The 22,932-nt window shown below is 37.5% G+C and overlaps 1 protein-coding gene across 2 annotated transcripts in view; it reads left to right on the top strand.

The window, feature by feature from the left end:
* LOC121955535 (uridine-cytidine kinase-like 1) overlaps positions 1-21,907 on the top strand; it is a 34,234-nt gene extending 12,327 nt beyond the window's left edge. Inside the window, exons 5-15 of one of the 2 annotated variants that reach the window (XM_088089388.1) lie at positions 1,850-1,921; positions 5,297-5,486; positions 5,652-5,713; positions 11,423-11,442; positions 12,840-12,938; positions 13,198-13,291; positions 13,532-13,594; positions 14,630-14,752; positions 15,838-15,945; positions 16,205-16,361; positions 18,694-21,907. In XM_088089388.1, the coding sequence (XP_087945514.1) occupies positions 1,850-1,921; positions 5,297-5,486; positions 5,652-5,713; positions 11,423-11,442; positions 12,840-12,938; positions 13,198-13,291; positions 13,532-13,594; positions 14,630-14,752; positions 15,838-15,945; positions 16,205-16,361; positions 18,694-18,770 (1,065 nt within the window). In that variant the 3' untranslated portion in view covers positions 18,771-21,907. Of the gene's footprint in view, positions 1-1,849; positions 1,922-5,296; positions 5,487-5,651; positions 5,714-9,312; positions 9,330-11,422; positions 11,443-12,839; positions 12,939-13,197; positions 13,292-13,531; positions 13,595-14,629; positions 14,753-15,837; positions 15,946-16,204; positions 16,362-18,693 lie in introns of both variants that reach the window. The other variant, XM_042503541.2, reaches the window with a different exon arrangement.
* Positions 21,908-22,932: the final 1,025 nt, after the last annotated feature.

Below are 22,932 nucleotides of genomic sequence, written 5' to 3'. Positions count from 1 at the left end.
TCTGCCTGGACACTTCTTTTCCAGCTGTTCCAGCTGAGGGCTTTTTATGCGGTTTTTGTGGCAGGTCCTCTGAGGGTGTGTCCAGTCCCATACCATTTTCTCCCTTGTCTTTGTAAATAGTCCTTTTATCTACTGCAGGCAACATTTTGACTATTGTTGCGGCTCAGGTACTGACATCTTTAGAAAGGCGTTGTCGTATTTTGAACTGTGGCATCTGCCTATTAAGTCTTTACCCCATGTGTTAAGACCACTAAAGTTAGGCTTGTTACAAGATGAATACGTTGTTTTTGTGGTCTTTGCTGCCATCTTGTATGTAAGGGGGCCTGGAGGGACAGTTCCAGCAGAAGTGTTTCAGAAGCAGTGTTTTGCCCACTTGAATTGTTGTTTTTGTCATTTTTCTTTGATATTTGTGCTTCTACTGTAACTAAGTAGGCTATGTGGTTGAATGGATTTTGGTTTTGGTCCATTTTAATGGTTTCTTGCTGTTATTTCCTTCTTTGTCATTCTGTAGCCTACAGACAAAGCTAATACCACAAAAACCCAGTTATGAACAACACGGATCAAAGATTTGTGACTGTTATTCATTAAAAATACATCTATCCTCTTAATATCTTGGTATCTATATTTTGCATACAATTCCTGTTAGCAGGAGAACTGAATCTTCTCTGTGCAACACACTGTGGCTCCGTCACAGATGGACGAGGCATGTACTTTCATCAGCCTCTGGGATGTTTCTGAAAGGCTCTCGGCACATCTGCTGGAATTTGTTAAAATAGCTGTGATCAGCTCAGTTGACTGCCTTGCGGAGACCTGCACTCTACTGGGTGCATTTTTGCAGTTACAAAGATCAGATTGCATGTCAAGATCATTTTGGTTAAAATTTTGTACCATGACGTCCTTTGTTGCCCCGTAGCAGGTTCATTAGGTCTTGTAACAGACTTCATTTAAATAGGGAATATCACACAAAAATCTTTGAAAGATAATCACTTACTAAGTCTACTTCAGACATAAAGCAATGGTTTAACTTGAGAGTACATTTCTTCATGGTACAAGGAGTGTAGATTCTGACCTCTATCTTTGGCATTTGAATTGAATCAGGAAGCAGCCTCTTCACAGCCAGCGTGGACAGAATACATGATCACAGCGACCTGTAAGACTTTCAGCGTACTGTAGTATGGGCATGTGGGCATTGTTAAAGCCTCTGGGAACCCAAATCACCAAAAAAGTTTTTAATATATAATTTAGGGTCCTACATGCACAATAAAAAGCATCAAAAATTACCAGACATTAGCCTTTATCCAAATTTGAAGTATCGTCATTTTAGTTTTTTTCACAGTTTTCCTAAAGCTGGGTTGATTTAGGCGTGGTTATCCCCAATTTATATCACGTAATACAGATAAAGCCGATCAAAAATTCAAAGTCAGGTCTCAGCCGATAGCAATTTAACACGCCAAATTGAAATCCTTCACCGCTCCTTTGAAAGTGTGCGTTCGGAAACACTCACTCTGAGTGCCGCAGCACAAACTGGACCAATTGAAAATTCAGAGCATTGCTGGAATGTGCAATATTGTTATCCAGAGGATGCAGTGTGAACCCACCAAGAGTCTGAGGGCTGGAACAAATAGGGTGATCTGCCACGCCCACACTGTCTTGAGAAATGCTATTATCCTCAAAATAACCTTCTTTGAACCAGGTGTTTTAAGAGATTCTGATTTTTAGAAATACTAAATGAAACACTCAACTTTGATATAATATGTGCATTCTTACTATTTCAAGCCACGTTTCCAGAGGCTTAGAAAACTAGACTTTAAAAATCTGAACATTTCTTTTAATTTGCTCTTCTTGACAGAAAACTGTGTACGGGGCCAATGTTGTCATCTTTGAGGGCATCCTGGCATTCGCCAACAAGGAGCTGCTGAAGGTAAGTTGTCACTCTTGGTTTGCCCTGTAGTATTCAGCAGTATGCAGCACTAAGCAGCAGCTTCTGACCCTCAAGTTGAGATTTCTTAAACACCTTCAAGCCTTTATGACAACAACACGAGCAGACTTCTCCAATCAGGCCATGAGTTTAAACGGTGGATTTTTCAGATGCTTCCAAAACACTTTGAATTTGTTCTGTTTTTTTTTCATCCTCTGTTCTCAGAGCCAGACCTGATTAATGGATCTGTCAGCCCTGAGACGACTAGCAGGCTGATTAATAGTGAACTAAATCATCTGATTCTGAGTAGGGACATTAAATCAGCTAATTTATCTGAGTGATGAAATATTTCATATGTGCACAGGTGACACAGGGGATCACAGCTGGTATTGGTCTTTTATTAAATATCAGAGATCAATCAATCAGTTTTCCCTCCGACCATAATGATGGGGATGTCCAAATAAGATGACTTTGTATTTGATTATATTTTGTATGTTTTAATTAAATATTAATTTAATGCTTGATGTCGTCTCCTAGTTTTGAATAGTTAGGTATATGACTAATCATATTTTGTACATGCTATTGAATAAATATATATATATATCTTCTTCTTTCTTTCACATTAGTGGACACTAACATTTTTTTAAAGCTAAAAATTGAGTGTGCGGGGAAAAAATTAAATTAAACTGATTTTTACACCCATGTTTGTGTTCCTGTGAAGTGGAGAGCTGGTTTATGAGGAGAAAATGAATTCTGTGTGTGTGAACTGGACTGTGGCGATAAGGCACGCAGCCTCCCCTGAGACCAGGCTGTGTAGTTGATTACCCTCTGATTCACTTAATAACAGCCGTTGTCCACCGTGATTAATCGTCTTTTGTGTCCATTCTTGTAATTGAACTCAATTATAGCTGCAAACCTGATATGTCGATAGAGAGGTCTGGTTTGGGTAACTGAGAAGCTGCATACAGACATTTGGGATATATGTATATAACGTATAATAATGAAAGATAAGACATTTGTCATTTAAACATTACAGAATTTGGATTGCCAAAGTGGCTTTTCCCTATTTATACCTTGATGTACAAATGTTATGTGTGCACAGTAGCATTTGTAACACCCTTTAATACTGTTTGTTGTTATAAGTGCATTGAAGGCTATCTATTGCATTTAAGCTGGCCTCCGTCATGGCCAAACTGGATTTATAGTACTTTTGTTTGATTGTCATGAAGTAGCTTGATAAGATAGCCCTTTATTGATCCACACACCGGGGAAATTCACTTGTCACAGCAACTCAGTGTAACATTCAACATATAATAGAAAATATAAAAAAGGAGAATATAAAATACATTAAAAATACTGAAAAGGAGAATATTCATATAAAAATATGAATAATTCAACAACAATCAACATATATACAATATTGCACAATACATTGTTTTATTTACACTATAGGTTTTATTTACAGGTATTTTAAGAAAGGTTCGAGCAATGAAAAAGTTCACTGCAAGGTGAAAATATTACTGAATACTTTTAATACTTTACTGCATGCGTCTATAATTCGCTGATAACGCTCTAGTTTCCCGAAAAGACCTATATAGTTTGATACAAAATAAAAAGGGAATTTCCTCATAAACTGAACAAAACAAACAAAAAAAAAACTCAGGTTAAAACCATATTAAGATATATTTGTTGTATTGTCGACTTGCCTGTTGAGAAATTTTACATTTGATGTTTACCTGACCAGCAATTTATTTTCCTTATAATAAGTACCAAATCTTATTTTTCTAGGGAACTTCTGAGGAAGTTATTTTGAAATTATGCAGCCATAAAATAAAAGTGTTGCCATAATCTCAAAAGCATTTTTTTAGACAGGCTTTCATTTTACTCAAGAGGGGCTTAAGCTTTTTAAGATTGTCCATTTTACACATATCAACAAACAAAGAACCTGTTGGTAAATATTCAGTATATACTGCATTCCTTCATAAATAGTCGGGGTTGGGGAAAAATTGATTAAGCATAGTATTGCGATATTTTTGTGCGACAATATTGTATTGTTACAGGGATGCCAAGTATCAGGTTTTTTTATATAAATCAGTGATATCCCAAATCCAAATAAAACTTTTGGTGGCCCACTGGAATAATAAAATTGTTTTCAGTCCACTTTTGCTGCTATAAAAATGACTAAAGTAAGATAAACTAAAGTAAGATAAACACACAGAAATCTTTATCTTATTAAATAGAACAGAGTTGATGAGGTTTTCCTTAAGGACATAATTTGCAGGGTTTTTTTAAAAAAAAAAAGGTAAAAAAAAAATCGCAATATATCAAAAAACATTTTATTGCAATACTCAGAATATCGCATTTAAATTCGCAATAATATTGTATCATAATACGTATTGTGAAAATATGGTATGGTTTGGCCACTGGTGATTCCCACCTCTTATAAAAAGATACTTAAAATTCATTGCCACATGAAGAAACAGATGAAAAAAGTTTGTTAAAAATACCTCAGTCTATAACTGTAATAGAAGCCTTGTTTGGATTTTCCCTGTTTTACTGTTGCAGCGTAAAGAAACTGAGTGCTTTCTGTTGGAGTAGGTTAGAAAATGATCTACAGCTACAGCCGTGCTCTCTAACCTTTGGGAACAATCCACTCCTCATTCCGGCTACGGGCTGACAGCCATGCTTATCCGGCAACATGTCCTCTCTTGGTTGGTCAGTTTGTCAGATTTACAGCAGACAAAAGCCACGGGCTTGTTGTTTAACTGAGTTATACCTGTACCCCCACTGTCCTCCTCATCTAAATCACTCACCAACTTCTTTTTTATTCCAGCAGTCATCAATAGTTGTGTTGGTGAGCGAGGCTGTTGCCTCTTTTGTTGTTCCACTTGTGTCGTGACGCTCGATCATTGATTTTTCTTGGTTTTGCTGAGTTGAGGTTCGGTTTAATGGAGCTGAATTTCTCTTTAAAGTGACAGTGATAACTGATGTCTCCTCAGTTTTTAATGCTCCTGACTTCCTTGACATGTCCTGACCCCGGCGTCACATTTCAGTTGTAAAACTGTCAAATCATGGAAGCAACTTTTTTAAATTATTTTTCAACTGTGACTTTCAGTGTGCAGAAAAGCAGACTTTGACATTTTCACAATACTAAAAGATGAAGCCTGTACAGTTTTCTGTCTTCCACTGTTCCCTTTTCTTTTAATACAATTACATTTGTATTTAACACTGCTCAAATGTAGCATTTGTCGTTTCATTACTGTATTGTGTTACATTATACTCTCCACCAGCTGTAATTCCAAGTAAGACATAGAAATGCAGCAAACAGAATAAATCTGATATTAACTGCATTTCTCTCCTCTTCATTATATCTGCCAGCTGCTGGACATGAAAGTGTTTGTGGACACAGACTCTGACATCCGCCTGATACGGAGGCTGAAGAGGGACATTTCACAGCGTGGGCGGGACATCAGCGGCATCATCAAACAATACAATAAGTTTGTAAAGCCAGCGTTCGAGCAGTACATCGAGCCCACAGTGCAGTCTGCTGACATTGTGGTGCCCAGAGGTGAGTGGAAATTTAGTTTACTGAACAGAAATATACCAGCTCTGCTTTTCAGTATGTCCCCGCTTTATTCATTTCTTGACACTGATCTGGTGCTACTTAATTTGGCAAGTTGGGTTAAAAATGAGTGGTGAATTCTTGTCCTTTGTGTGTTAAACTTGTTTACAGGTGGAGAAAACTTTGTAGCACTGGATTTGATTGTTCAGCACGTTCACAGTCAGCTGGAGAAGGTAAAGATTCCTCAGCATTTGTTTGTTTGTTGGGCCTTTAATGGGATTTTACTGATTCAGCTGAACACTTTGGTTATCTTGGTTATTTCCACCCTTATAGACTGAAAGTCTTTGTTCAGTCTGTGAGGTTTTTTTTTGTAGCAAAAATGCTGCCTCAACTGCATGTTGTGCTGATAAGACTATTTCTGTTTCTTTTCAATAAACTGCAGTGTTGCTGCGGTTATGAGGAAAGTCTATTATAAACACAACAGCCATAACCTCAGTAACACAGCTAATGGGCTTCATAATGATTAAACATAATGTTTGGCTGCACCATCAACACTCTTAGATTTCATCAATCAGGTGTCTCTTTTAAAAAGCTGAAGTTTCCTAAAGTGTAGAAAGCCTCGCCTGAAGCACTTTAACTTATATTGAGAAAGAACAATGGCTTTTGGGAAAATTAATAGAGGTTTTGGTGTGATCATGTTGTGATCATGGCCTGTGGTGCTTTGAGGGTCGGTCTACTGGTTTGCATGTGCTGCCTCGTCAGTACATGCAAACATGACATAGACAATGTGTATTAATACCACACACAGACTGTGCTCCAACATCCATCAGAAAACCTTTATGTGTATGAAATTTATAATGACGGCAAATACATCACACATTTTTCTGTCTTGCTCACATTGTACATGTAGAGGTGGGACAAATCTCTAAATGTGGTAGTAAACCCACTGGATTGGACAGTTGTAAAAACTGACAATTTGATGTAAAAACTATCAAACCGGTTTGATGTTAAGCCAAACGACGGACAACGCTGCTATACTGAATTTCACCATTAGGTGTCGCACTTGACTCAGCAAATGCTCACAAGTGGAACAAAAAGAAACAGATGGCTGATTTACGCTCTGCGTTAGATACATATACAGACACAGAAGTAGCCTTCTGACTGTAAACAGTTATTTTGTCTGTGTCTGTGCACGTTTCTGAACGTTTAAGGATTCTGGTAAAAAATAGCAGCACCGTCAGAGATTTAACTTCAGCAAAGTACGATTGTAGGACACAATAAAGACGTAAAAATGGTCGAACAGAGCAATTTGTAGTATGGTTTAAAAAAAAAATTCTCTGTCAACATGCGGTGATATATTTAATGGCCTCACAGAACACCAGCATCTACAATGCCTCTCCTGTTGAGAGGTCCAAACCTTCTCTACTTTTGCCATGTTGCCAAAAACCTCTGACTCCGCTCTGTAGTGCCATCTGGTGGATGTATCTATGCCAACATTAGGAACGCATGGAAATGTGAGCAGAGATGGTCACAGAGTTTTTAATTGAATGTAAAGGGAGTAAAAACGCCTTCGACAGAGCCCATGAATGAGTGCTGTGACTCCACTCCACTCGGCAGTGATGCACCTCTAGTTTGCCATGGCCATTTTCTCGCAGTGTTTACAAGTCTGGTTTGTAGCTCAGCTCAAATCAAAAATGTTGCCGTTTTTGTTTTCTTTGAGACCAACTCTGCCATGTTTGTCTCATTACCCCAAAAAACACATAAACTCTCTGGTAAACAAACACAACCTGCACCTCTCATGCACATCTTCCCCCCTCTCCCCTCTACTGGAATTTGATCTCCTTCATGTTGCTGCAGGCCGCGACTTGGCAGTTATTTGTGCATGACCTGTTAAACACTAGTGGCTCCGTTAATTTGTTTATAAATAAACATATTTTTAGTCATGTTGTGACAGATTCCGATTTGCATAAAATCATACCAGTTTAAGCACAGACACCTATTCGACCCGTAGGTAAAAGCCATATAGCTCATTATACTGGTACCACCCCCAACAATACTTATCACAGTGAAAACCACCCTGCCTTAATAGAAAAGAGAGGATTTTTTCAATTGGAGATGTTAAAACATCAATCATCCATCAGAGAAGTTGTATGAAAAAACAGCCTGAAAATCGAATGTTGAACTATATTCATGATTAATAGGATTGTATATTCAAAATAAGCAACAGAATATATAATATATTTTATTGTAAATACTTTTTCCTTGTTTCCTTGTTTAGTAGTTTGTTTTTTTACTTTTCTTCTTATTCTGCAAATTTTTAGGTAATTTTCTTGTAACTTTTTACTAAATTTTTTTGTCCGTTTTTGGGTTATTTCTTGCCAAGTTGCTCATTTCCTTCCTTCCATGTTTTTGAGAGAAATCAAGCTGATTGGCTCAGGTTTCATGGGTTAAACCATTATTAGGCTCACCGTTTTGGATGACATCAAGCAAGGTGTGCTTAAGTTATTCTGAAATGATAAAATTACACTAAAAACAAACTAAAGACTTCATTTGTTCAGTCAATTCAGTCTTTCAAGAATGAACGTAAAAAGAGTTCCCCAGTCCTGTTATCCCCTTTTTTATCCTTTTATACCTGTCTCTCTCTCTATACTCCATACCTGAGAGTAATGACCACATAAAGCCAGGAGAGGTGTCCTCCGTCTTTCCTCACCTCACTGCACTGTCAGGCAGACACTTTTTGATCAGTACCAAACTATGATCTGTCCCCGCTTTGACATTTTCATTCATGGCCACATCTTTAACCCCCATATTCACAATGCTCGCAGTGTTTAACATGGATAAGATTAGCAAAATAGCGTCCTGTTTTTAATAAAATACCATCCACAAAGTGATGTCTTTTATTCTAGCATCACCAGCAGCTAAATGGTTTCAATCGTCCAATGAAATATCTCAACATCCGCTTCGTGGATTGGCATTGTACATTTTGTAAACACATTAAGTGTGTCTCTATCCACCTCTTTTTATGAAATTATGTAATGAATAAGTGACTGAGTGTATTGAACAGATTCGGCGAATAAGTTAAGACACACAGTCATGATGTACCATCTTTTAAGAGCATTTTCCTTCACCAATATTGTGGAAATTCAGTTGAAATTTGCACTACATTTGAACGGAAACCCAACTATTCAGGATGAATAGTAATAGCCGTGGTTATCCCGTCATGTTGCGCTATCATCAAATCAAACGTTTTGCTCTTCCAATACTTTGGGTTATTACCAAATTGCTGCTTAACTAATGACAGTCCCATCAGCCTCAACTGTACTTTGTGTTTATTGCTAATTAAAGCAGTCTAGCGCTCTATCCAATAAGATGTTGAACATAGTGAGTCTTACACCTGCTAAACTTCAGCATGTTAGCAGTGTCATTGGGAGCATGCTAGCTGCTAACATTAGCACTGCCGTAACACATGATGCAGCGTCAGAGCTGCTAGCATGGCTACAGACTCCACAATTTACTTGAAATATTCATTTAATAAGCAATTTTGCCAAACCATAGCAAGATATGGCTATTTTATACAATCCCACTAAAGATCGATATATGTTAATATTGCCCAGCCCTGCATCCTACATATTTGAAGGGGGTGTCATTAATATTACATTTTAACAAACAAACATTTGTTTTGATTGAAATGTTTGGCTTTGGGGGTTTTATGTTGCAGATTGGCTTATCTCCTTTTGTTTTTTCTCGTTTCACTGTTTGCACACACACGTGTGTGTCTACTTGTGCGTGCACGACTCCCCTTGCCTGCCTGAATGCTGTGTAACCATTCCAGCGTGAGATCACTGTGAGGTATGACTGTTGCTTTTTTTTATTACATCTTCTCTCTCCTCTCATTCCCTGCTGCTGTCACTCTATCTTTGACCACACTTCATTTGAAAACAAAGACATTATGAATAATTGTCTTGTTTTTTGTGTGTTTGTTTTTACTGATGAGCAAATCAATCAGCCAGTCCATCTGGTTAACTTCTGCAAGTACATTGCTTTTTGTTGCCCAGAGAAACTTTAATTCTGCTAATATTGATTTCTTCTACAATGGATTTCTTCCTCTGTGATTGGTGCATTACAGGAAAAAAAATAATGGATCTCATTGTGAAACCACAAAATACATCATTCAACATGCATATCAGTAAAAACAGTTTGATATTATTCAGCTCATTGTCACAACAACTTGTTTTGTTTTTTTCTCTTCGCTCTTATCAACTTTATTTCCAGCAGCATCAGGCAGCTTATTTTTTTAGTGAAGAAACACTCTTAAAAACATTGTGCACACTACCTGCTCAGCACCAAACAGCAGACAGACAAAGTTAGCAGCTAGCTGGTGAAGATAGTGGAACATTTAGCAGCTAAAGGAGTTGAATTTGTCAGGGGACACTGTTAAAAACTTGCTGGTAAGTTTGCAGACACCTTTACCAAATAACTTTCAAAGATGACAATATGTCAGTTTGTTTACATGATGGTTCTGCTGGTCCCCAAATGGCCAAAATAAATAAGTTTTAGGGGGATTTAGTGGTATCTTGCAGTAAGGATTGCAACCAACCAAAACTCCTGGTTAGAAATCCCTCAGTGGGGGCGACCGGTGGCTCAGTGGATGGAGCAGGCGCTCCATGTATGAAGGCAATGTCCTTGATGCAGTGGCCGTGGGTTCAACTCCAGCTGACAGCCCTTTGCTACATGTTGTCCCCTCTCTCTCCTCCTTTCACGCTCTCACTCTGTCATATCCAATAAAGGCAGAAATGCAAAAAAAATAATTCCCCGTGTTCATTCTTCAGAAGGTTTTCAACGGAAACTAAATCATCTGTTGAGGTCTCTTCCTTTCCAAAACAAACAGGCCAAGGGATCAAAACCAGCAAAACACTGAATTAAGTAGTTTCATGTGTAAAAAAAAAAGTCAATGTTTTCCCCATGCTCTTGTCCCGGAGCGGCTGCTGACTATGGTGCATGACGCAAAAACAGGAATGGCCCTACGTAGAGCCAGTTTTTGGTTTGTCTGCTCTGGGCCATTGTAGAAACATGGCAGGACAACATGGCGAACGCCATAAACAAGGACCTGCTCCCTATGTAAATATAAACGGCTCATTCTAAAGATAACCAAAACACAACAATTGTTATTTTCAGGTGATCATACATTACAGAAAGCATTATATTATATTCAATTTCTGACAATATAGTATCTCCCTTTAATACTTCTTTAACAGCATCAAAGCTTCACAGGCTTTTACACACAACCTCACCAACCTTGGGTTTAAAAAATGACTACTTTAGTCTACCATGTCTTGTAGCAGCAGTCCAGAGATCAGCTAGTGCATTTTTTAGCGCTCTATTGAGCAGTAAAGTGTTTTAACACTGGAATAGAGCGCTTACCAGTATTGACATTGTTTGGGTTTAATGTGCAACATGGGACCAGTGGACACACGGCTTCAGACACACTAACAGTTGAAAGTACCAGAGTTCACACACGCACAGATCAATGCGCAGTTCAGGCTGTTTAAGGTGCAGGGATAAAGGCTGCTCTCTGTGGTTTGTAGTGTACCCACCTGCCTCTGTGATAAAGGGTTACTGATCTGTATTTTCACCTTCCAAAGTAGCCTGCGCAGAGTGTGATTGAATTGAGTCACCTAAAATGAACCCACTTATAAGACAAATTGAATCACTGCTCTTCAGCCCAGAACTAGAAAGTATTTGTTCGGTGAAGCAGAGCAGTGATGTAGTGGAGCCGCTTTCACTGCTCTAACACAGTTTTTTTCTCTTCTTTTCTCCTTTTTATTTTTGTCTCTTCATGTCCTTTTTGTATATTTTTCCCTCCTGTATTTTTTCTGTCTTTTTTCCTTCTCCTCTTTTTATCTCTAAATCTTATCAAATGAAATACCTGTCACCTTCTTCAGAGGAAACTCCGCTGGGATATGTGAGGCTCGCCTTGTGCATCCTCTTGTAGTGTCGTAGTTTGGAAAGCAGTTTTCAGTGCACTCTGGCCTTTTCAACCTGCTACAATCAGCTGTGCATACTGGACTGTGTGAACACCTTTAAGCCAACATGCTTGTTTCTTCTCTTTAATGCCTTTTATGACATGCTAAAGCTGCTTTGGCAGGAAAGTATTAAACTCATTTGCAAACTTAGGTTTAAAGCAGAAGCATGTTTTATTTCTTTTAGTATGTGTACAGAGCATGCAGCAACACATTTCAGCGGTGAAAGGGCAGCAGGAATAGATGCTTTAGCTCTCTTTGCTCATGAACTTTGTAAGCATGTGTGTCAAAAGTGTATTTTCCGCATTTGCCAATTTTCAGAATTGCATTTCTTGTTTTGCATTGCGTTGGCTTAAGGTGTTAACACACATTGTGTTAATCTTGCTTCCAAAACCTTTGCCTGGCAGTAGAAACATAGAATACCCAGCTACTTTTCCAGTAATAAGACTATGGCTCAGTGATCTACACACATACATACATCTTACTTTTGCTCTTATGCTGGTCAGACATAAAGACAGGATTTATTAATTAATTTCTAATCCCAAACATTACATTATTGTCTTTATGTGTGAAAAAAACACGGAAACTTCACAGAATTTGTAGTTTTATCAGAATGTTGGAGAACAAACAATAAGAAGCTTCTTTCTGAGGTTGTATTAGACCAATTATTATAATTATATTAGGGATGCACAATAATATTGACATCACTATCGGCAGATGTTGGGTTTAATATTAAATAGTTGAAATGGCCAATATTCTGATTTCTGCTGATGTAACAGAGATTTTTTTTTGACAAAGTGAACATGAACCCTGAGTTGAAGTATTTTTTATCACTTTGCATAATGAATGAATAATACATACACTGAGAAGCATTGCATTTACGTCTCTATCTGCTGGTGGGCCAATTACGACTAAAGCACATGCATAATATGATCTTAATTCCACGACAGAAGAGACTTGGTGATCACTAAAATTAGGTGGGGAAAAAAGAGAATATATTGATATCAGTTATCAGCCAACTGAGTTGTTATATATTGACATATCGGATATCAGCAAAAAAAACCATTATTGTGCATCCTTAAAATACACATCTCAAATCTGAAATGTGTTTGGTTTTAACAGCACTTTGTCGTATCCATAATGACAAAACTTGCCACAAGCTGTTATTAAGTCCCAAAAAGTGCATGGATAGCATGTTGTACAGTCAGGATTCCAATCCTATAAAACACGCAGAGCTTTTTGGAAAATGCTTTTTTATGATGAAAAACTATAAAATAACAGAATTGATGCCCTCAATTAAACCAAAAACGTATTAATTATTCATATTTGATTTTCACAGATCGGCTCTGGCCTCGGCTCACCAGGGTCAGCCTTTACCCAAAACCCTCAGCGTGATGGAGAGCACGCCGCAGGTCCGCGGCATGCACACCATCATCAGGTCAGAATACACACTCACATCTCACAAGCAACGTCTTTTTGAATTAGCTTTAAACAGAGTTTTTAACAGAAAATATTTTAAAACAATTGCCGTATTGTTGTACAGAAAGTTGGTGGAGAAGAGAGAGATAGAAAGGAAAACAATTTAAATCAAAGGTCGAGACATTCTCACTTTGACTCCCTGTGTGGGTCAGACTCTTTCCGTTCTCTTACAAATCTTTTCCATCCTCTTTGCTCCTGACCTCCGTGTGTTTGTGTAGGAACAAGGAGACGAACAGAGACGAGTTTATCTTCTACTCCAAGAGATTAATGAGGCTTCTGATCGAGCATGCCCTCTCCTTCCTGCCGCTCAAGGTAAGTCTTTTGTGTTTGTGTGGAGGTGTGAAGATTAGTAACTGACCCGCTGCTTCCATTTTAAGGTTGAATCTTACTGGAATATAAATAAAGCACAGTATCTTTTCTCGACTGTTAAAATGCTTTAAGTTGCTTGTGCTGTATCGTGGTGGTACCTGCTGTTGACTGGTGTAAATATTAAAGTGGTTGGTGGTTTTCTATTTTCCTATTTTCCTCCTCATCTTTTTCCTCCCTCTCCAGCCAGTATCTGTGGAGACGCCTCAGGGTGGCATCTACAACGGCAAGAGGCTGAGCGGTAAAAGAGTAAGTTTGCTTTTATGCTCCTGTAAACCGTTAGATTAGCTTTGTGGTCACCAAGTCCACGTTTCGTGTTCAGCCACTCAGCACCTTTGCCAAGCTGCAGTGTTTATGTTACGGCCCAGACGCACCAAAGCCACATCGAAAAAACAAGCTGTGACAAAGGCGGACTGTTACCTAATGTCGCCTGTGTCTCAGCCGAAAAATGACGTTTGAATACACCACAAAGACTACAACCGACAGGCAACAAGCAAACACGTTCTGTGCCCACATGAAATAACTCCATAGCAGCAGGCAGTGATGGTCTGTATTTGTTATTCAAAAAGGGAAGCCAGAAGAATGACAGGACAAATTCAAGACATAATTTAGACAAGAACAAATAATATTTACCGTACTCAAGTGAAAAATAACACAAACAATAACAAACTGTTTCTGCTTAAAAGCTCAATGGTTAGAAAAATAACCTTACCTAGTTTAACGAGTTTGTTTCGATCTCACCTCCTCTCGACTTTAGTCATTTGTTTACTTTCCTCACTTCCATTTCTCTTTCTCGTGTGCTGAGCTCAACTGCAAATCAGAGGGATTTCATACACAACGATGGGAAAACGACATGCTGAGTCATCCGGAAAAAAAAAACAGCCAACAAGGGCCGATTAGTGGGACACACTGGAAAAAAATAGGGCAAAAGACACTCAACAACTGCTCAACACTGAGCGACGGCCGACCATAAGCTTAGTGTCAAGACCTTTAGTGACAAAAAACAAGTTTTAGATGCAAAGCAGCAATGTCACACCCATTACAATTTGCCATACCCTGACAGTTTTTTTTTCTTACATCATAAACTAGAAAAAAAGTATAATTTAACACCTCTACAGCACAGTCCACATGATGCAGAGAAAGTTACGACGTTTTTCAGGATCTTTGATAAACCAAGTTTAGCATTAAGCAATGTATATATGAGGACTTTGGTGGCTTTGATTAGCCAGGAGAATGTTTGATGTATTGAGAAATTTCACTTCACTTCCTCTGCGTTTCTCGTAGATTACAGGTGTTTCCATCCTGAGAGCAGGAGAGACGATGGAGCAGGCTCTGATGGCTGTGTGTAAAGACATCAGACTGGGAAAGATCCTCATTCAGACCAACCATGACACGGGGGAACCAGAGGTTTGTGAATCTCAAATATTATTGTATTGTAGTATTGTAGTATTGAAGTACTGTTTTTGCTTCACAAAGTTTCAGCAGGAGTTTTATGAGCATGGTGCTGGCTTTAAAAGTGTTACAAGACTTCATCACAGAGAAGAAAATTGCATAATAACATAAATAATAAACATATTGACTTGTGTTTCTTTCCTACATGCAGAAATAATTTGGCAGAAAGTTACAGCCTTACCTGAGATGAAATGTGTTAGTGAAAAGCAAAGTTCAAGATTTTCATTCAGACTTCCCGCTTTCAACTATGTGAAATAATAAACTTTATTTATACAGCACAGTTACAAAGTGCTTTACATGGTTGAACCAGGATCAAAACATTCATGGTTGCAGGAAGTCAAATAAAACCAGACAAGATAATACAAAATCAAGATGGAGTAAAATACCAAAGAATAATATAAGATACAAACAATAGTTATATCAATAGAAGATGAGAAAATGTTGGGTTTTTTTCAGCTATCAGTTTTGATTTGTTACCCCGAGAAAACTTCATGAAGCTGCCATGAAGTGTCTATGAAAAACTGCCGCAGACGCTCGAAGCGACAACCAAACAACCAAATTCATAAATCTAAAAATAAGTCCTTAATTTTTACTAAAATGTCATAAATCAATCTAATTAACATTTTCACAGGACAAAAAAATGTCCTGTCTTATTTTACCATAAACATTTGGGCAAAATTGTCCATCTATGTTGGTTATTGTAAAATTGGTCTTAAATTTCATGCCAAGTAGCAATAAAAGTCTTAAGTCTTACATTTTTACTTGCCTTAAGCTGTAGGAACATTGAGCATAGATTATTGCAACATCATAGAACCTTTAAGGGTTTTTTTATGCGTACTTTTGCTTTTTCCTTTTTAATATTATGACATAACTGACCAAAAGGAGCTATTAAAAACAACAAAAAACAACTGCCAATTCTTTATTTTTTATGGGTATTTTATGATTTTAACAGATTAATACAGATGGTAAATATCAGAATATCTGTTTTTAAAATGTTATGTGATGTTATGTCTTGTTATGTCTTGTCTCCTTCCTTCTAGCTTCACTACCTTCGTCTGCCTAAAGACATCAGTGAAGACTACGTCATCCTGATGGACAGCACCGTGTCCACCGGAGCTGCTGCCCTCATGGCTGTCAGAGTGCTGCTAGTAGGACGACATAACTTTTATGGCTCATTTTTAAAAAAAAAAAAAAAAAAACACTGACCACTGGAGTGTCATGTTATTATTGTTCGTCATTTTATCAGTCGAAATGTGTCCTCAGTGGCATATTAAGGAATTGGATTTAAAAATGAAAATAAACCCTTTAAATCATATGAAGATTATTGGAGGAATTTTCCATGATGCCACCACCAGTGATTGTGAATGATCATTTATGTGCATTTTCTGTCCCCTATTTCCTCCGAAGGACCACGACGTAGCCGAAGATAAGATCTTCCTGTTGTCGCTGCTTATGGCGGAGATGGGCGTCCACTCTGTAGCCTACGCCTTCCCTAAAGTGCGCATCATCACCACCGCTGTGGACAAGGAGGTCAACGACCAGTTCCATATCATCCCAGGCATTGGTGAGGAGCTGTCTTTTTCCCCTTTCACCTGAATTTGTAGCGTCTAAGAAGCAGTTTGACCCACGTTAGCTTGCCTTTAGTCATCAGCTGCGAGAATTTAGTGGCTCTTTTATAGTTACATACAAGAACAAATACATAAAAATTAATGCACACACATAACCTACCCATAAGAATCTAATGATGTTGCAAATAGAGGAAACTGTGTCTAAATGAGCTGCCTGAAGTGTTTAACAGGCTCATCTGACATGTTGTTTCCAGAGGGCAGTAAAGGCACCATCACCTCTGCTTTTATGTCTCCGAGTCCTCAATAAGAGGACCTAACTGACCTTGCGGTGCTGTAAGAGTTCAGCGGCTCAGTTATGTTGGCCAGAGCCAGCTGCTGCAAAGCTTTATGAATTATCTTCAACCTTTATTAGCAGCCAGTGGAAGACAATAAGAAAATGTGATTGATGGATCTATCAGCTGGTGAGGTTTTAAGTGGTAAATCAACACTGAATCACATCGCTGCTCTCTTTGGGTTTGAGCTGTTCAACATGCTGCACCTCTGGCCAAAATTCGGTGATGCCACAGCAGATCCTGACAGCTGATTAAAAAAAAACATCTGCTTAGACCTCAGTGATTAAGATGTAGCCACAGGTGTAAATTGTAACGTAATTTCATCTAATGTTTGACACGACACAGTCAAAAACGCACCGATAAAAATAATAAAATGACAGCTGAATTCCATTTAGCTGCTTCAGTTTCAGGGTCCTGCGGTTATTCATGCTGGCTCACTGTCACACTGCAATAACTTAGCGGGACATTTTTTAAAAGAACAGAGCGGTCATTATAAGTAATACCTGTGCTGTTCTACGTGAGACTCATTCATTAAGACGTCGATCAGTTACACTTTCTTTCATCAGGACTCTGATAGCCTGTCTGATAGCATCCCCTACACAAAAATGAAAATATGATTTTTGTTCCCAGCAGGCTGCATCTTCAAAGGTATTTTCATGATCTCACAGATGCCTACAGTTTGCCCAAAATGATTAAATATGTGTCTGAGGCTAAACAAACAATCCAAATCCAGTATTTCTGAGAGATTTTGGTTGTTAGATATGATTACGTTGTTAACTACAGTTTAGGAGAGAACTGTAGAAGAAGTGAAGCCTACGATCAGAACAGTCACTGTTCTGACTCCTGCTCTCATCTGGCTCACCTCTACGGTGAATTAAATAGTGCAAATTTAATTATTTCCATTTGGACCCCAAATACCAGCAAAGGACTCACAGCAGCTGTAGTAACAAACCAGAAACTTAGCAGCATGAACTCTCAACATGGTGAGATAAAGATAGAAACTTAAAGTCTGAGCCACAGTAAAAATAAACTCACTGAAAAGTTGCCACATCTAGTTTGAAATCTTACTTATTAATTAGATCTTAGTTAGGTCCACACAGCTGTACCTGATTTCACAGCAGCTTTTTCAGAAGTTGTAATGCATTTTACAATGCTCTAGGTGTTGTATTATTGTTGCTCTAAATTGCACGAAGCAGGTGAAAATTTAAAAAAAATAGTTCCTTTTTTCTGTAATTGCCAAAGTGTGAAGACATATCGTGAATTTGTGATTTTGGCTGCACTATATTTAATCTAAATCACCTTAACTGTTCCAGCACGTACAGTAGACTGTTATAGCCTCTGTCAGCGGGATTTGTCTTGTCAGTTGTCGAAGCGTTTCAGACATTCTCTAGCTGTGTTGGAAAAGTGCTGGTCGATCGATGACTTTTCCTTGGGCTTAAATACAACATCGCACAATGTGCAAAACTGTTAACCCCAGATTTTGTGCAAAACATCAGGAAATGGCCTCGCACTTTCTTCCGCAGTATTTTTTGTTAGTAAATGTGAGAAACTCATGTCGAACACGTCTGCATCCTCACAATCGGAATCAAGAAAGTTACCTTCTGGCAGCTGCCTCATGGGAAACTACAGTGATTGGTCAAATTTTCGTTAAAGTTGCAATTATTGGACTAAATTGCGAAGCTGTGCAGAATACACGGGGACTGTTTATATTGTTAGGGTCACAACACCATGATGGGGCCGATACAGATGCAGGAAAAGGAGCACACGGCTAAGTAGCAATTACAAAAGCCAAAAATCTTCTAAGGTTTATTTGTTGTGTTATAACACAAGGTTGCGCAATGAATTGCAAGTTGTAGCCTCTTCAAGCTGCACCTGAACCTGAACCTCAATCTTGTGCTGAAGTAGCCTCATGGTGAAAATGCATGACAAAACTAAAAACTTGTTGTCTTTTTCTCATTTGTCTTTTCCTCTTTTTTTTTTTTTTTTGTTTCCAAAGGTAATTTTGGAGATCGTTACTTTGGCACCGATGCTCCGTCAGACTGGTGTGAGAGCGATGAAGGGATGGACTTCTGAAGAGAGGACCAATCAGGCATGTGGAGGGTTGTTTCAGAAGCGCTTACAGTCATAAAAGAAGAGACTCTCCTTCATCCCTCGCCGCTCTGATCTGCTCCATCGACATCCTCCAGACCAGAGAGGTGATGCTTTAACAAACTGCTTCCTGTCCCCGAATGGAGTTCACTGTTGGGTCAGTGTGATTACTGATGAAGTCAGTGAGAGTTCAGTAAAGATTTCCATTCGTGCCATTCCCCGCTGAAGTTTACAGCCAGATTTAAAGGGATCCGAGCGTTACCTGTCCCGCAGGATGTTTGTTGGCTTTGACACCTTTTCTCCGAGTTGTATTAATTCCATTGCAATCTCAAAAGGGTGTGCCGCAATGGTAACGTAAGCTGCATGAGAAAGATGCTTCCTCATGATGTAAATAATGTGTGTTTGTTGCTGAAGCTGCTGCCACGAAGCTTCAGAGTTGATGTTTTAAATTCACGTACTGTCAGTTTACTGGAAGAGCCTTAAAATCTAAAAGTTTCTTTCAGAATTTTGCACAGTGAGCATCTTTGCCTTCAAATATCGTAAAAGAAATCATTCTTCAATCTTTTGCTGGGAACTTTTGGCTAGAGCAAGGCTCAGTTTTAATCCCGAATTTTAACAGTAGTTATAAAAAAAATTTACCTCATAGTGTCAAATTGATCAGTCAATACACTGCTATCAGTCTAATCAGTAATAATCTGATCATTCCAATCATCGTTTTGCACAAAGACTTGAAAAACAGAAAATGATGCCTCATCTTTTAATTCAAGTCTCTAGTACAAGTATTGGATGTTTAGGGTGAGTTAGAGGTAATACATCATGTCTCCATAGCAGCGTACTGTCATTTTAGCTTGAAGCTCAACATAAGAGTTATTTGTGTGTTACAGTTTTGCTCTGCTGATGAAGCTCCAGCTGTCTGTACTGTAAAATGGTATTTATTATCTCAGGCAACTTTCAGTGAAAGAAACAAGGATTCATACTTGAACAAGAAGACTGACAGATAATTAAGGGGAAACAGACATATGTTGTTGGTTTTATTTGTTTTATCTGTTTAATTTTTTTTTTCTCGGTGCTTACCACAACAATAACAAAGGGGCCGTTTTTATCCATTTTTTCAAGTGAAACTTGTAACTATTGCAATTTTAACGCCACTGAATTCATAGAATATTTTACTTTGAAAACCATGTATCGGGGTTCATTTGTCCTGAATTTACCTTTTAGAAATTATTATATCAAATTATATTTATTCATTTATTTATTTTTTCAACAAATTCAGATTCAGAGTTTTTTTTTACTATAAAAATAGTTTGAGGTTGTTCAAATTTGATTGGTTAAATTCCAATTTAAAAATTTATTTTGAAAACATTTTTAAAAAGAACATCAGTCAAATTTGACTGGTCTAAACATTCAAGCTTGATTTCCTGTTCTTTCCTGGGTATCCCTAGTCTTTTTTATTTCTGAAACTTGACTTTAAAAAGTCAATTTCAGCTTTAGAAATCTCAAATCAAGAAATGTAATCTGATTTTTTAAAGAGGTCAGTTTAGAACAGATAAATGTAGATACATGATTTACAAAGTAAAATGTTTTAATGTTATTAGTTCAGTGGTGTATTCCCTCTTCAGTAGCTGTTGAAGTTCAAATATGTACGTCTCTTATTTGCTTCCGTACATTTCCACCGCGGTAAGAAAAAGCTTCATTATTTTAAGTTAAAAACATTTTAATTCATTCAATGGGTTTAAAAACATCATTGTTACATTAGAAAACATTTCACTCAGCTTTAGCTGCTAATTAAGTCAATGTATAGCTTTGTATTTCATTGTTTTGTCAGTGTGGAAACTGCCATTGTAGCGCTCTGTGTGGCCTTTAATCGCTTGTTTGCAGCGTTACTATCAATGTTCACTTGTGAGCAGATTATTAATTTATAGACCAGCAGACCGAATGACACCAGGTGTTATTGTGAGTGGTCAAATGTCACTATTTAAAATCAAAACTTACAGCACTTGTGTTAGCGTATAGGTGTATACAAATTAACTTGAAGTCTCAGCAGTATTTCATATGTTAAACTGCTCATATTTTTAGAGTTATAATAGAGAAACTGGCCTGTACTCGTTGCTTACTAGTTGTGGTGACTTTGTTTACCGCTGCTTTTTAAAAAAATGTTTTTCTTTATTTAAATATGTTGTTTGCAGGGATTCTGCATCTTCCCATTTTTGTTTTGCATTGCATCCCAACCATTAAACCAAGTCACAAAGACAATGTAATATTGTTTTAATGTTTGTTACACTGAAGTTCTGCAGATATATTCAATGCCCAGGTTTACTTACTGACAATGGGCCCTTTTCTCTGGACATTTTAACAAAAGTTTGACTGAAATTAAAAATGACCGCATTCCTTTGAGGTGCTCAAGTGCTGCTGGCCAGCGTGAATGCTTTACTGACAAACAGTAGTTGAAGAAGTACTCAGATCTTTCACTAAAAGAAGAAATGCGACAGTTTGAAAAATACTCTGTTACAAGTAAAAGTACAACGTCTAAAATCTAAAGTAATAAAACAAAAACATTAGCTTTAAAAAACAGCACCAAAAGTAAAAGCTCCCATTATGCAGAATGGCCACTTTCATAATGATATATTACAGGATTATATTTAAAGGTGCATTAATGTGACCATCACTTCAGTGTCACAGCTGGTAAAGGTGGAGCTCATTTTAGATATTTTATATACTTCCCAGAAGTTTAATTTTTAAAATTGCTTTACCATTCATTAGCTGTTTTGTATTTTATATGAGTAATCTGAATCCATAAATGCTGTCAAATAAATATAGTCGAGATAAAAGGACAATACTGGCAATCAAAATGCAGTGGAGTAGATGTTTAAAGTAGCATAAAATAGAAATACTCAAGTAAAGTACCTCAAAATTATAGCCATGTACATGAATGGAACCAATTATGATTGTTATTAGTTACACTTTGCTTTTGTCAAATATCTGTGATGAGAAAAGTTTACATTCAGCTGTAATTGGCAGCATATTACAACTATAATAACTTAATCCACTGTCACTTTAGACTGTATTGTATAATGCAAGTTTTTTTTTTTTTTTTATGAGAAAACACATCAAGTGATTTACATGACACTATAGCTAAAAACAAAATGCAATGTGCACATCGATGAACCATTTTCACATCTGACGTTTGTCATAGGAAAAGCACAGGTGTAACTGGCAACACTAACAAAGGATCAGTTGTATTTAGCTGCTCAATGAAGACATTTTCTGGTACAGCCGAATGGGATGCAGCCATGATTCATGTTAGTAGTTACACCTGTGTTTGACAGGTGAGCATGTCCTCTGTGAGAAAGATTTCCTTTTGTAGTGTTTTTCTAAGTTCTGCTTCACTTGTACACAATAAAAAATACTAACTTAAAAGAAATAATTTGTAGTTTTAATTCTGTGATTTTATTTTCTACTTGGGTTGCCCACAGGAGGGCGGCAGACTGTACTTTGTCGTGTTTACAGCGGAAGTGACGCATCCTGCAGTCCTAGTGCTGCCTTCAAGAACTAAAGGAAATGTTTTACTTTGTTTGCACTCCATTTGAAAGTTTTAAGGGCAGTGTAAGAGCAAGTTTTTCCACTCTCTTCAAATAAAAAGGACTGCATACAGAGTAGCTTCTTGCATGTAAGATAGAACAATAGCAGGAGTATGTGAAATAAACATTTTCATTTTTGAGTCTGATTGCATTTAATACATGAATTGCTGAAAACCCCTTTACTTTGAGTATGTGCCATTTATTTGTCACAAATTTAAGACACTCAATATAGCAATCAGTTTCAATTAAAAAAAACACCTGAAGGGATGGGATTTAATTAATAAACTTAGTTTTATGAATGTGAAATTTTCCAATTAAAATTATAATGGCAACAATAGTGCATATTTTTTAATCACATACAAAATATGTGATAACTTTTTCATCTTCGATACTAATTGCAAGTGTTGCTTTATACAGTACAGTATATTTATCAAAGTCTCTGGAGAAATAGTTTTTGATAGATTTTTGAAAAAAATGTGAGCGTATACAGTACTGTGCTAAAGTCTTTGGCCACATGAAACTTTATTTTAGCAATGCTACAAGTATCATACATATTTCTTGGTAGTCTG

Source organism: Plectropomus leopardus, chromosome 16, assembly GCF_026936395.1.
Source record: "Plectropomus leopardus strain MGB_pleo_1.0 chromosome 16, ASM2693639v1, whole genome shotgun sequence".
Lineage (NCBI taxonomy): Eukaryota > Metazoa > Chordata > Actinopteri > Perciformes > Serranidae > Plectropomus > Plectropomus leopardus.
The sequence above is the reverse complement of the archived record's forward strand: the minus strand, read 5'-3'. Positions and strand labels throughout refer to the sequence as shown.